This window comes from Danio rerio, chromosome 11 (genome assembly GCF_052040795.2).
Source record: "Danio rerio strain M-AB ecotype USA chromosome 11, GRCz13ab, whole genome shotgun sequence".
Lineage (NCBI taxonomy): Eukaryota > Metazoa > Chordata > Actinopteri > Cypriniformes > Danionidae > Danio > Danio rerio.
Window position 1 is genome coordinate 623,746 of NC_141031.1, and position 13,755 is coordinate 637,500.

Below are 13,755 nucleotides of genomic sequence, written 5' to 3' on the forward strand. Positions count from 1 at the left end.
AGACAGATTTCAGCCAATCAGGGAAGAGATGAAGAGAGAGAGAGAGAAGGGGAGGAGGGAAAATAGAGCAAGCCTATGGGAATGAGGCAGGCGGATAAGAATAAACTTTACTGACCTCCGAGAAACACCTGCAGAACGTGTGTGTGTGTGTGTGTGTGTGTGTGTGTGTTTGTTTGTTTGTTTGTTTGTTTGTTTCAAAAAGTTTAAGGAGAAGGACAGATTATCATACTGGACTAATTATTCAGATTTTTCCTTGATTGTTCCTTAAAAGAGCTATAAAAAGGTATACATGGCGTACAAAAGATTTAAGAAATATAAAAAAAAGTAAAGAAAGAAAGACTAAGGCACAAATAAAAGAATAGGAAGGAAGGAAGGAAGGAGGGAGGGAAGGAAGGAAGGAAGAAAGTTAGAATAGAATTTTTTAAAGAGCAATTGAGAAATAATGAAGATTGAAAGAATTTAAAATGGAAAAACAAACAAGAAAAAAGAAAGATGAAAAGAAAGATTAAAAAAGAAAGAGTAATAGAAAGAAGGCCAAAGAAAGAAGAAAAACTAATTAAAAAGAAAGAAAAGCAAAAACCAGATTAAGAAAAAAGAAAAGAACAAAAAACACATGTAAAGAAAGAAAAAAAGAAGAAAAAAGAAAGAAAAAAGAAAAAAAGAAAAAAAAGAGAGATAAAAAGAAAGAAAACAAAAAAAGATAAAAAGGTAGAAAAAAGATAAAAAGAAAGAAAACAAAAAAAGAAAAAAGATAAAAAGGTAGAAAAAAGATATAAAGATAGAAAAGATAAAAAGAAATAGAAAAGATAAAAAAAACAAAAAAGAAAAAAGATAAAAAGAAAGAAAAAAAATAAAAAGAAAAAAAAGAAAGAAAAAAGATAAAAAGAGAGAAAAAGATAAAAAGAAAGAAAACAAAAAATAAAAAAGATAAAAAGATAGAAAAAAGATAAAAAGAAAGAAAAAAGATAAGAAATAAAAGATAAAAAGAAAAAAAAGAAAGAAAAAAGATTAAAAGAAAGAAAAAAGATAAGAAATAAAAGATAAAAAGAAAAAAAAGAAAGAAAAAAGATAAAAAGAAAGAAAAAAGATAAGAAATAAAAGATAAAAAGAAAAAAAAGAAAGAAAAAAGATAAAAAGAAAGAAAAAAGATAAGAAATAAAAGATAAAAAGAAAAAAAAAAAGAAAGAAAAAAGATAAAAAGAAAGAAAAAAAAGAAAAAAGATAAAAAGATAAAAAAAGACAAAATAAGAAAAAGAAACAAAGACAGATTAAGTAAAAAAGAAACTAAAGAAAAATAAATATAAGTAAAAGAAAGAAAAAATAAGGAAGAAAAAACAAAGAAAGATTAAGAAGTAAAAAAAAAGAAACAAACAAACAATGAAATACCAAAATGAAATAATTAAAGAAAGAAAAAAGGAAGAATGAAAGAAAGAAGGTAAAAAAACAGATTAATAAAAATAAAAATAAAGAAAAACACAAAGAAAAATAAATGAAACTTTTAAATTAAAAAAGAAAAGCAACACAAAAAACAACAGATTAAGAAAACTGAAAAAAATACAAGAAAAAAGAAAGACAAAAAAGAAAAAGAAAGAGAAAGAAAAAGAAAGAAAAAGAAAGAGAGAGAGGGCTAGAGAGAGAGAGAGCTGGAGCTAGGCTAGTGTTAGTGTAATACACACAGTTATAGCAGGTTTGTGAGATGAGATGATGGTAATGACATGTGGTGTTCCACGCTGAGGTGTTTAACCAGCACTACTGCGGTTACAGAGCTACACACACACACACACACACACACACACACACACACACACACACACACACACACACACACACACATTAAGACTGACAGATAATAATAATAATAATAATAATAAAAACACACACGCATGCACAAATTCTCACGCACAAACATACCCACCACACATACACAAACACGTACACACTCACAAACGCACACACCCAAGATCTGTGCATGTTCAGAAAGCTCTGCCACAGCTGCTGCAGCACCGACCACACAGAGGAAACAACAACACAGGAGATGAAGAGCAGTCATCTGAGGCTGTAGCAGAGCCTGCAGCTTCACACACACACACACACACACACACACACACACACACACACACACACACACACACACACACACACACACACACACACACACACACACACACACACACACACACACACACACACACACATAGATACACTTATGCATGCACACACACATATACATACGCATACACATACACAGCTACACACACACACACACTTGTATACATGGTTTAAGGGGACACTCAATAGGTGTAATGCATCTTACGCAGTAGGAAGCACTCATTATATGGCCGTACGCCAAACCCTCGCAGGAAACCGGTGGTGTGTAGTGATGGGCCATTCTTGAACGATTCTTTCATTTGAAATGAATCTTCTGCATGACTCGTGAACGGTGAGGGCACTCAGCGAGTGATTGGTTCATTTACGCATGCGCACATTTGTGCAGGAGGAGCAGAAGATTACTTCCTTTTTCAAGTCCTCGATTGGGTTTGAGATGTTCGTTCATCACGTGACAGACAGAAGACAATAGATGCGCTCGACTTCAAGCGGTGCATGCTGGATAGAAATGTTATGCGGATTGACAGCGCTCCGAGAGCAGACGACTGATTCAGCCGGTGCAGCATCTGATTTTTATGATTTTTTTCTTCAAACAAACTTTTATTTAGAAAAGAAGAAATTTACAATATTAATCAGGAAGTAATCTGTAGAAGACTGGAATATACAAAGTAAAGAGAACAATAAGTAAAAAGAAAGGAGTAATAGAAACTATTCTGTGCCTCTGAATGGTTAAATTAATGTCATGTTTCGTTTAGTGGAAACAGCCCAATCTCATCACGTTGTCTTTTGTTAGGACTTTTAACCTGCTCAACTAATGTTTACATTTGTAATATATTTATATTATTTGCTAATTAATAAACACCTCATGTGGAACTCTGAATCTGCGTCTCATTTCGGAGTCTGCTACTGTCCACCGGAGGGCGCATTTCAGTCACAGACACATGCTTTGTAAGTCTTCCTGACTGAATGAATGAAATGCGTTGTTTTCCACCATCTGGCAACCCAGGCTGCTGAAATATAAATGGCTAAACTGGCATTGGGCGGGTTACAGAGACCAAAACAAAGATATGTAATGCACATGTTCACAGCAGAATATCTGACTTCAGCATTGTGTTTCAGATAAACAAGAATGTTCCCTGAGCATGATCTGAATATCTGCACACAGATGATGGTGTGTTTATACTTTAGAAGAGTCAAAAACTCACACACAGCACCTTTAAAATGAATTTCAGCAAATAAACAAGATTTTAATTTGAATGTTTACGTTCAGCTTCTCATTTAGAGAAACTCCTGCGCTTCCCACCTGCTTTATTTAGCCGCGATGACTTCTGTGACTTCTAGAGTGAGTTTTGCGCTCAAGTCTGCATCAATGCATCCTTGATATCAGGAATACATCAGGGTTCTGTCATGCACACACACACACACACACACACACACACGCACACACACACACACACACACACACACACACACACACACACAGCTCACCGTTGTGTGACATGCCCACCATCAGGCACTTCTGGAAGCGGCAGTATTGGCACTTGTTGCGGCTCTTCTTGTGTATGCGGCAGTGCAGGTCGCAGTGATCGTACACCAGCTTCAGGCGAATCGTCCTGCGGAAAAAACCCTGCAGAAACACACACACACACACACACATGAGGAGGAGGAATGTCGTCAGGAAGGAAGAGGGAAAAAAGGTTTTCCTGATGCCTCGCTAGATTTCTTTAAAAACATATCTGATCTATTCAACTCATTGTCAACAATCACAATAGCAGTTCCTATAAGGCTGAACACACACACACACACACACACACACACACACACCTCACTCCATCTCTGCTAACAACACTGACAGCTCAAGCTATAAAAACCTTCCTAAAAGTGAACATACTGTACACCAGAAAACATTTGTAGTTGTTTATTAATGATATGATCAGAATCGGGGCGTCACGGTGGCGCAGTGGGTAGCATAATCTCATCACAGCAAGAAGATCACTGGTTCGAGTCTTAGCTGTGTCAGTTGGTGTTTCTGTGTGGAGTTTGCATGTTCTCCCCGTGTTGGCGTGGGTTTCCTCCGGGTGCTCCGGTTTCCCCTACAGTCCAAACAAATGCGCTATAGCAGGGGTTCCCAAACTTTTCAGCCCGCGACCCCCAAAATGTCAATGCCAGTGACTCGTGACCCCCAATATTCTCTGAGGTGGTGGTTATAAATACAGAAACCTTGTATGCAATGATGCACACACACACCAATAGACCCAAGTCTATTCTTTGTTGTTGTTTTTTTTTATGTATGTCAGTGCTGTAAATGGGCTAGAAAGTTTAACCTGGTGTTATAAAATCTGCTGCATCTGACAGTATTGCTGTGTCTTTAGTATAATGTAATTACCAGAGAAGTCGCAATCCAATAGAACTAGTAACTTATAGTAACTATATAGTTTATAGTAACTATAAACGACTATTTTGTTCTTTGTACTTTAGTAGGTTATTGATAAAATAGAGTAAGTCTTAAGGTTTAATAAAAATTCATTGATTTTTGAAAATCACCAGGCGACCCCCCTTCATTGTCCCGCGACCCCTCGGGGGGTTTCGACCCCCACTTTGAGAACCTCTGCGCTATAGGGGGAGTGATAAACTAAACTGGCGGTATGTATGAGTGTGTGTATATGAATGAGTGTGTATGAACGATTCCCAGTACTGGGTTGCGGCTGGAAGGGTATCCACTGTAAGGGTAATCATATGCTCGAATAGTTGGCGGTTCATTCCACTGTGGCGACCACTGATAAGTAAAGGGACTCAGCTAAAGGAAAATGAATGAATGAATAATATAATATAATATAATATAATATAATATAATATAATATAATATAATATAATATAATATAATATAATATAATATAATATAACATAATATAACATAATATAATATAATATAATATAATATAATATAATATAATATAATATAATATAATATAACATAATATAATATAATATAATATAATATAATATAATATAATATAACATAATATAACATAATATAATATAATATAATATAATATAATATAATATAATATAATATAATATAATATAACATAATATAACATAATATAATATAATATAATATAATATAATATAATATAATATAACATAATATAATATAATATAACATAATATAACATAATATAATATAAATAATATAATATAATATAACATAATATAACATAATATAATATAATATAATATAATATAATATAATATAATATAATATAATATAATATAATATAATATAACATAATATAATATAATATAATATAATATAATATAATATAATATAATATAATATAATATAATATAATATATGGTGAGGCAGTGGCGCAGTAGGTAGTGCTGTCGCCTCACAGAAGGTTGCTGGGTTGCTGGTTCGAGCCTCGGCTCAGTTGGTGTTTCTGTGTGGAGTTTGCATGTTCTCCCTACTTCGCGTGGGTTTCCTCCGGGCTCTCCGGTTTCCCCCACAGTCCAAACACATGCGGTACAGGTGAATTGGGTAGGTTAAATTGTCTGTAGTGTATGAGTGTGTGTGTGAATGTGTGTGTGGATGTTTCCCAGAGATGGGTTGCGGCTGGAAGGGCATCCGCTGCGTAAAAACTTGCTGGATGGGTTGGCAGTTCATTCCGCTGTGGCGACCCCGGATTAATAAAGGGACTAAGCTGACAAGAAAATGAATGAATAATATAATATAATATAATATAATATAATATAATATAATATAATATAATATAATATAATATAATATAATATAATATCAATAAATAAATAAATAAATAAATTTCCAAAGCACTTCCTCAGCACAAATCAGTGCTTTAATCCAGAGATATGAGTCCAGCACTGGAGTCATCACAGAGCCACAGATAACCCGAGGTCTGATGATAGCAGGACTTTATCTAAATAATATATCATTAGGACAGACATGAACCGCCTGCGCTGGACTTTGGCCAGAAAACCGGCTCTTGTTAGTCTTAGTCTTGACACGAGGTCGTTAGTGAGAGCAAGAGTGCAAATGTTATGAAAAGCAGAATCTGAGAAAAACAGCCTCAGTTCTGCAGACTAAACATTACAGGAAATGCTGTGAGGCACTAAATACTCTGTTTAACATCATTTGGGGAATATTTGAATAAATAAATCACAGGAGGACGAATAATTCTGACTTCAACTGCACTTCCAGCTGAAACTGAATATTGATTAGGGGGTGTGGCTTTCTTTTGCACATCATCCCCTAAAGAGCAACAGGGCATTAATATGCAGTTGCTATGGAAACCCTCAGACTGACGTCAACAGAAGGACCGCCCACTATTAAAGTGGAAGCAAATGCCCAGATTTGATTGAAGATTACCAAAACAAACTATTTTTACAATTTTGTTTTTAATTTTAGGGATATATTATTCACTTTAAGAATAACAAAGTGAGCTAGAAAAACAAACAATGCATATGTTGATTTCAGGAGGACTTTAAAGTGGCTCAGTTAAGTCAATATTTAGGTTTACTTGCATTCTCCAATCAAATCAGTTTTTTTATAAATCATAACTTTTGTGTGGAAAGTGATGTACACCACAAAACAGGAGTGTGAACATGCGTACGCCACTCTCCAGCACTTCCACTTGAAGCTGAATGTTGATTAGGGGGCGGGGCTTTCCTTTGCACATCATCCCCTAAAGCGCAAACTAACAGGGCATTAATATATAGTTGCTATGGAAACCCTCTGATTGATGTCAACAGAAGGACCGCCCACTATTAAAGTGAAAGCAAATGCTCAGATTTGATCGAAGATTACCAAAACAAACTATTTTTACAATGCATTTAAATTTTAGGGATTAGTTAGATTTAAAAACCAGCATTTTATTTTTTGATCAAGCAGACTAAATATGTTAAATATTTTTAGAGTTTACTTGCATTCCCCATATAAATCAGTTTTTCTTAAATCGTTAATTTTGTGTGGTACGCATCTTTCTGCTCCTGTTTTTGTGCGTACGCCACATTAATAAGTAACCCCCTGAAATGCTCTGGGAAATTACTCCAACAATTAAATAAAAAACAAAAATGTAATTCAATTAACGAGAGCAAAAGCGCAAACATTATGAAAAGCAGAATCAGAGAGGAACAGACGATTTCATAGCCTCGTATCTGCAGACCGTCACTGCGTCTAAAGTGCAAACAATACAGGGTGCAAAAAAAAAAAAAAAAAAAGACGTTGGCCAAATCTATTTTGGGTAGACATATTCATGTCAAAGAGCCGGTCCATGCTGTATTTTTAGTAGGTAAAAAATACATACTGATGTGAGAACTATGCACACAGGAAAGAGGCTTTAAAGGAGGATGTTTTCATGCATTCGCTCTTGATCACTCCACTTTTATATTTAGAAACATCGAAGGCCAATATATATATTTAAATATAGTAAAGTGCAACGCTGCGGATTTGTGTTGTGAAACAATAAATGAGTTCACCTGGCTGGAGGAACTGGGCTTTGTTCATTGAGTTTTCAGTATGCATGTCTATCAGTCGAAACATAATATTCAGCACTTCTGATTCACTGCATGTGCAATTAATTAGTTATTAGGCTGACAAGGAAACCACAGATTAGCTCATCATTGAGTCTATTTATGTACTCGCACTGAAACTAAATAGGTAACATTTTATTTTGATGGTTCATTTGAGTATATTAGTAGACTCTCTGCAGACATCCACCAGACATTTAACTGACTATAAACTTTGCAAGTACATGCCAACTAACCCTAACCCTAACCCAACAGTCTACTAACAATCTAATGAGAATTAGTTTGTATGTAGATGCAATGCAACTTAAATTCAACAAACTGACCATCAAAATGAAGTGCAACCAAAAATGTTTCCACTTCTATTTTGATTTGGGCTGAATTTAAACAAGAAAAAAAAAAATCTATTTAGCGTTCAACTTCATTTGTTTGTTTAAATTCAGCTCATATCAATAGTTTGCAAACACTAACCTAATACAATTGAGCAATTCCACTGAAACGTTTATTTCAGAGCATGTTAATGTGTGTAAACATATAAATATTTATTCGGTTTTTATACTCATTTCAGTAATATCATTTAATTATATGTAAATGTTTGTGGAATTTATTTAAAATGATCTGCTTTTTGTTGATATGTATTATATTAGTGACTTGCTTTTTTAACAAACAGCTGAATAATATTGGATTTGCATTGTAAACCTTAAAAAAATCGTAAAAAACAAACAAACAAAAAAACTAAAAATGTTGTTATTTTTATTTAATGCTTTACATTTTTATTTATTGCACTCAAAAAATGACAAAATGGCAGAGATAATTACTAAGTGTTGGGTGTCATTCAATTCAGTTCAAGTTTATTTGTATATCACAATAATTAATTGAAAAATAGAGATATTTTACATTTAATTTAAGGCCAATTTAATGTAGTTGCTTGTCTTAAATGCTGTGAATATTTTCAGCACCATGAACAGATTTTTTTTTCTTAAATGATTAAAAAATAAGCAGCAGAGTAATTGTGCTTTTGGTATCCATTTACATTTAGCAGAATAATACCAACCGTATTTATTAAGACAACTGCATATATGCTTAAGAAATACTTTATTTATAACGCAAAGTGTTGATCTTAGGATAATATCAGTGCATGGATTAATTAAAATTTATATCGTCTGAAGGTTTGAAACTCTTTAATGTGTGTAAACAGCATGCTGGGATCTTACACTGAATAATAACAACACAAATGAAACTGTTCCCAATCTGAAATGGCATGTAGAGGTCAGAGATAATCACTAAGCAGCAGTGTTGATGTCATTTAATTTATTTCCCTTAAAAAAGTAGAGATATTACACATTTAATTAATTGTATTGTGTTCTAGTTGCTTGAATGTTTTCGACAGCAAGAACACATTTTTGAAAAATAATTAAATAAGGGAAGCAGAGTAATTGTGCTTATGTTATTCAAACACATTTCCCAGAATGATTCCAGTTTTATTAAGACGATTGCATAAACCGTTAAGAAAAGTATGTTATTTATTTTATTATTTTATTGCAAGGATTATTTAAAAATCTCCTTATATCTATGCTTTGTTTAAAGATTTGAACTTCTTTAATGTGTGAAAACAGCATCATGGGATCTTCAACAACAGAGAAAATGATGTGGAAACTGCTCTTAATCAGAAAAGGCATGTGGAGGTCAGAGATAATTACTAGGCAGAAGTGTTGATGTTCAAGTTTATTTGTTTAGCGCTTTTCACAATAATTAATTCAATTTCTATTAAAAAAGTAAGGATATTATACTTTTAATTTAAGGCCAGTTTAAAGTTGCTTGTCTTAAATGCGATGAATAAGTTAAACAGCGTCCATACATTTGTTTGTATATATACATCTTTAAATAAGGAGCTGAGTTATTGTGGTGTTTTTTTGTTGTTCGTCTACATTTCGCAGAGTAATTCCAATCTTATTTTTAAGAAAATTGCAGAAAACAGTTTTTTAATTCAGTCTTTTTTTGCAATGATTATTTAAAAATACTCCTTATCAACATTTTGAGATATGAAGATTTGAGGGGTTTTAGGAGGAACTTCTTTCATGTGCGAAAAACAAGCGTCATGGGATCTTCCTACACTGAATAACAACAAAAATGACTGTTCTCAATCAGAAACGGCATGTGGAGGTCAGAGATAATTACTAAGCAGCAGTGTTGGGGTCATTTGATTCAGTTCAAGTTAATTTGTATATCACAATAATTAGTTTATTTGTATTGAAAATGTAGCCATGTTATACTTTAATTTAAGGCCATTTCATTGTACTTTAGTTGCTTGTCTTAAATGCGGTGAATATGTTCAACAGCATGAATACATTTAAAAAAAAATAATGTTAAAGGAGCAGAGTAATTGTGCTTTTCATTATTCAAATAGGTTTCGCCTGATAGTTCCAATTGTATTTAGTATCCAAAAGTTTTTCTGCAATTTTTTTGAAAATAAAATTGAATTTATTTTGTGACATGTAAACAAGCAACAAAAAAAACAACAACACATTTACTCTGCTCCTTATTTTAAAAATTATTTACAAAAAATGTATTCACGCTGATAAACATATTCACAGCATTTAAGACAAGCAACTACATTAAACTGACCTTAAATAAATGTATAATATCTCTACTTTTTCAATAGAAATTGAAATAATTATTGTGAAAAGCGCTAAACAAATAAACTTGAACTGAATTGAATGACACCAACACTGCTGCTTAGTAATTATTTAACCTCTACATGCCTTTTCTGATTGAGAACAGTCATTTTTGTTGTTATTTCAGTGTAGGAAGATCCCATGATGCTGTTTTCACACATTAAAGAAGTTCCTCCAAAAACCTTTCAAATCTTTATATCCTAAGATCAACTCTTTGTTTACTAAGTAAAAAAGGACTGAACTTTTTCAGCAATTTTCTTAAAAATAAAATTGGAATTACTCGCAAAATGAAAATAGACAGCAAAAAACACAATTACTCTGCCTTATTATTAAAAAAAATGTATTCACACTGTTGAACATATTCACAGCATTTAAGACAATCAACTACATAAAACTGACCTTGAATTAAATGTATTATACCTCTACTTTTTTAATAGAAATTGAATTAATTACTGTGGAAAGCGCTAGACAAATAACCTTGAACTGAATGACCCCAACACTGCTGCTTAGTAATTATCTCTGACCTCTACATGCCATTTCTGATTGATTTTTTGTTGCTATTCAGTGTAGGAAGAAGCTGTTTATCACACATTAAAGAAGTCCCTCCTAAAACCTTTCATTTCTTTATACCTCAAAGGGTTGATAGCCTTAAAAATATTTTTTAATTTGTTCAAACTACTTAATTAAAATGAGCAAAAACAACACAATTCTTGTGATTTTATTAGGACAACTTAATTTTTTATGTTCAATCCACATAAACTTGTTAAAAGTGTTAAAGTTAACTTAATTTATGTTGGAACAACATGAATTAATTGTGTGGAACCCTGCATTTTTAACATTTGAAAATAATTATTGCAAAAAAGCACTGAATTTAAGAAAATTATGAACTGTTTTCTGCAATTTTCTTGAAAATAAAATTGGAATTACTCTGCGAAATGTAAACAAATAACAAAAATACCCCACAATAACACCATGCCTTTAAATTGTATACATTTTTTTTTAGTTATTCACACTGATGAACATATGCACAGCATTTAAGACAAGCAACTTTATTAAACTGGCCTTAAATAAAATGTATAATATTTCTACATTTCAATAGAAATTGAATTAATTATTGTGATATACCAATTTACTTGAACTGAATCAAATAAAAATAAGGAGCATTTTTAAATAATCCTTGCACAAAAAGACTGAATTAAAAACTGTTTTCTGCAATAGTCTCAAAAATAAAATTGCAATTACTCTGCGAAATGCAAACGAACAACAAAAATAAAATACCTCAATAACTCAGCTTCCCTTTTTATATAAACATATATACAAGCCACTACATTAAACTGGCCTTAAATTAAATGTGTAATATCTTTACTTTTGTAATAGAAACTGAATTAATTATTGTGAAAAGCGCTAAACAAATAAACTTGAACTGAATTGAATGACATCAACACTTCTGCCTAGTAAGTATCTCTGACCTCTACATGCCTTTTCTGATTAAGAGCAGTTTCCACATCATTTTCTCTGTTGTTATTTCAGTGTAGGAAGATCCCATGATGCTGTTTTCACACATTAAAGAAGTTCCTCTGAAAACCTTCACATCTCAAAGCTCAGATATACAGACTTTAGCATTTTTAAATAATCGTTGCACTGATCGTCCTATGACCAACACTTTGCATTATAAATAAATAACGTGCATGCATGTAATTTAAAAGTGCATTGAATTTAATGAAACAAGAAAAAAAAGCAAGCATGCTCTTTTGAAGTCTGCAATGTGCGATGCATCATCAAACCGCACACGTCGAGTGTGTGGGAAACATGAGCACCTGAGATGTCTGGGTCACCCACTCGATGATTATTCTTATTGAGATGCATCTCTTTCTGCCCATACATATTTCTGCCACAGTGGAAACTTGCGGTTGAAGTGTCAGACAGGTTTTGGGTGCATCAGGCAGGGCATTTTTCAGACTGATCTGCATGTCTGAGACTGATTTCGGTGCTCGATGCGCTATATTTATCAGAATGACTGGAAGAGCGGCGGCTGTTCGGGGTATTAAAGCATGTTCAAAGCGCTGCGCTATCAAACGTGCTGTGTGGGTGGTGTGGTGTGTTGGTTAGAGATCTGACAAGAGAACAGCGGTGAGTTTAACCCCGCAGGAGTGTCACTTTTATGCTCATTGTGAAAAAAAAAAAGACTAGCAGCAATGACTTGGAGGAGGAGATGCTGAAAATGACCACATATTCAACGCAGAACTCAAACAGGGGACGTTCTGGAGGAAATCACCAGCAAACCTTCTGTTAGAGCTGCTTTTTAGTCTTTACTGATGTTTGAGGCATTAATATAATGTTCATGGGGTCAAGATGATCATGTCATGTTTTAGCTTAATTTAATGTGCTGTCTACACTGTATTTTTGTGAGTCGTGATTTTTTTTTCCTCGTTTATTTAAGCTTTTGAATTGCATTGGATCTTGATTTTTCTTCCAACAACTTGAAAAGTTTAGTCTTTTCTGCACATGTGTAACAGTCTGCAGTAGGGATGCATTCATTCATTCATTCATTCATTTTCTTGTCAGCTTATTCCCTTTATTAGTCGGGGGTCGCCACAGCGGAATGAACCGCCAACTTATCCAGCAAGTTTTTTACCCAGCGGATGTCCTTCCAGCTGCAACACATCTCTGGGAAACATCCACACACACATACACTACGGACAATTTAGCCTACCCAGTTCACCTGTACCGCATGTCTTTGGACTGTGGGGGAAACCAGAGCACCCGGAGGAAACACACGCAAAGGCAGGGAGAACATGCAAACTCCACACAGAAACTGAGCCGAGGTTCGAACCAGCGACCTTCTTGCTGTGAGGCGACAGCACTACCAACTGCGCCACTGCCTCGCCCAGAAGGGATGCAATGATTATAAAGGTTGTAAGATTATAGTCTAAGTAAGGATCTCGGTTGTCACGATTATTTGCATTCATTGATTTCCACTAGTTTAAAACTAAAATTATTTTAAATTTGGATTTGTAGTTGGGGCCTGAATGCATATTTGTTGCCGTCTTAAAAGTTAATTTGATTGACTGTATGCAAATCAGTGGATATTATTGATGCATTTATTGGGTAAAATTGCTGTCATTCAGTGTGTTTTGGTTCATTATCAATGCATTGTCACCTTATTTGGAAAAAATAGACCCAGTGCCAAAACTGTCATGGCACTGCTGCTTCAGTGGTGCTCACGCCTCGTGCTGACATGCTGCTTCTGCGTGCAGTGTGAACGCTCTAACTTGTTAACACGGACGGCAAAAAAATAAAAAATAAACAGGCTGTGCGGTGTGAAACAGGCTTGAGTCTTTCAGCACTCTCTCATTACTCGATTAATCTCGGCTGGCGGATCAACTCTCGCCACATGATCGATCTCATCTGCGCTATTATTTGTAAGAGG

At 33.8% G+C, this 13,755-nt stretch overlaps 2 protein-coding genes across 5 annotated transcripts in view; both read right to left on the reverse strand.

The window, feature by feature from the left end:
- Positions 1 to 13,755, reverse strand: part of poc1a (POC1 centriolar protein A) — a 521,349-nt gene that overhangs the window by 378,215 nt on the left and 129,379 nt on the right. The window lies entirely within an intron of this gene.
- The window catches only part of pparg (peroxisome proliferator-activated receptor gamma), a gene marked incomplete at its 5' end in the record, with an annotated part of 74,222 nt that overhangs the window by 20,321 nt on the left and 40,146 nt on the right, over positions 1 to 13,755 (reverse strand). For all 4 annotated transcript variants that reach the window (NM_001442015.1, NM_131467.2, NM_001442014.1 and 1 more), the window contains 1 exon segment: positions 3,595 to 3,733. In NM_001442015.1, coding sequence (NP_001428944.1) covers positions 3,595 to 3,733 — 139 coding nt within the window.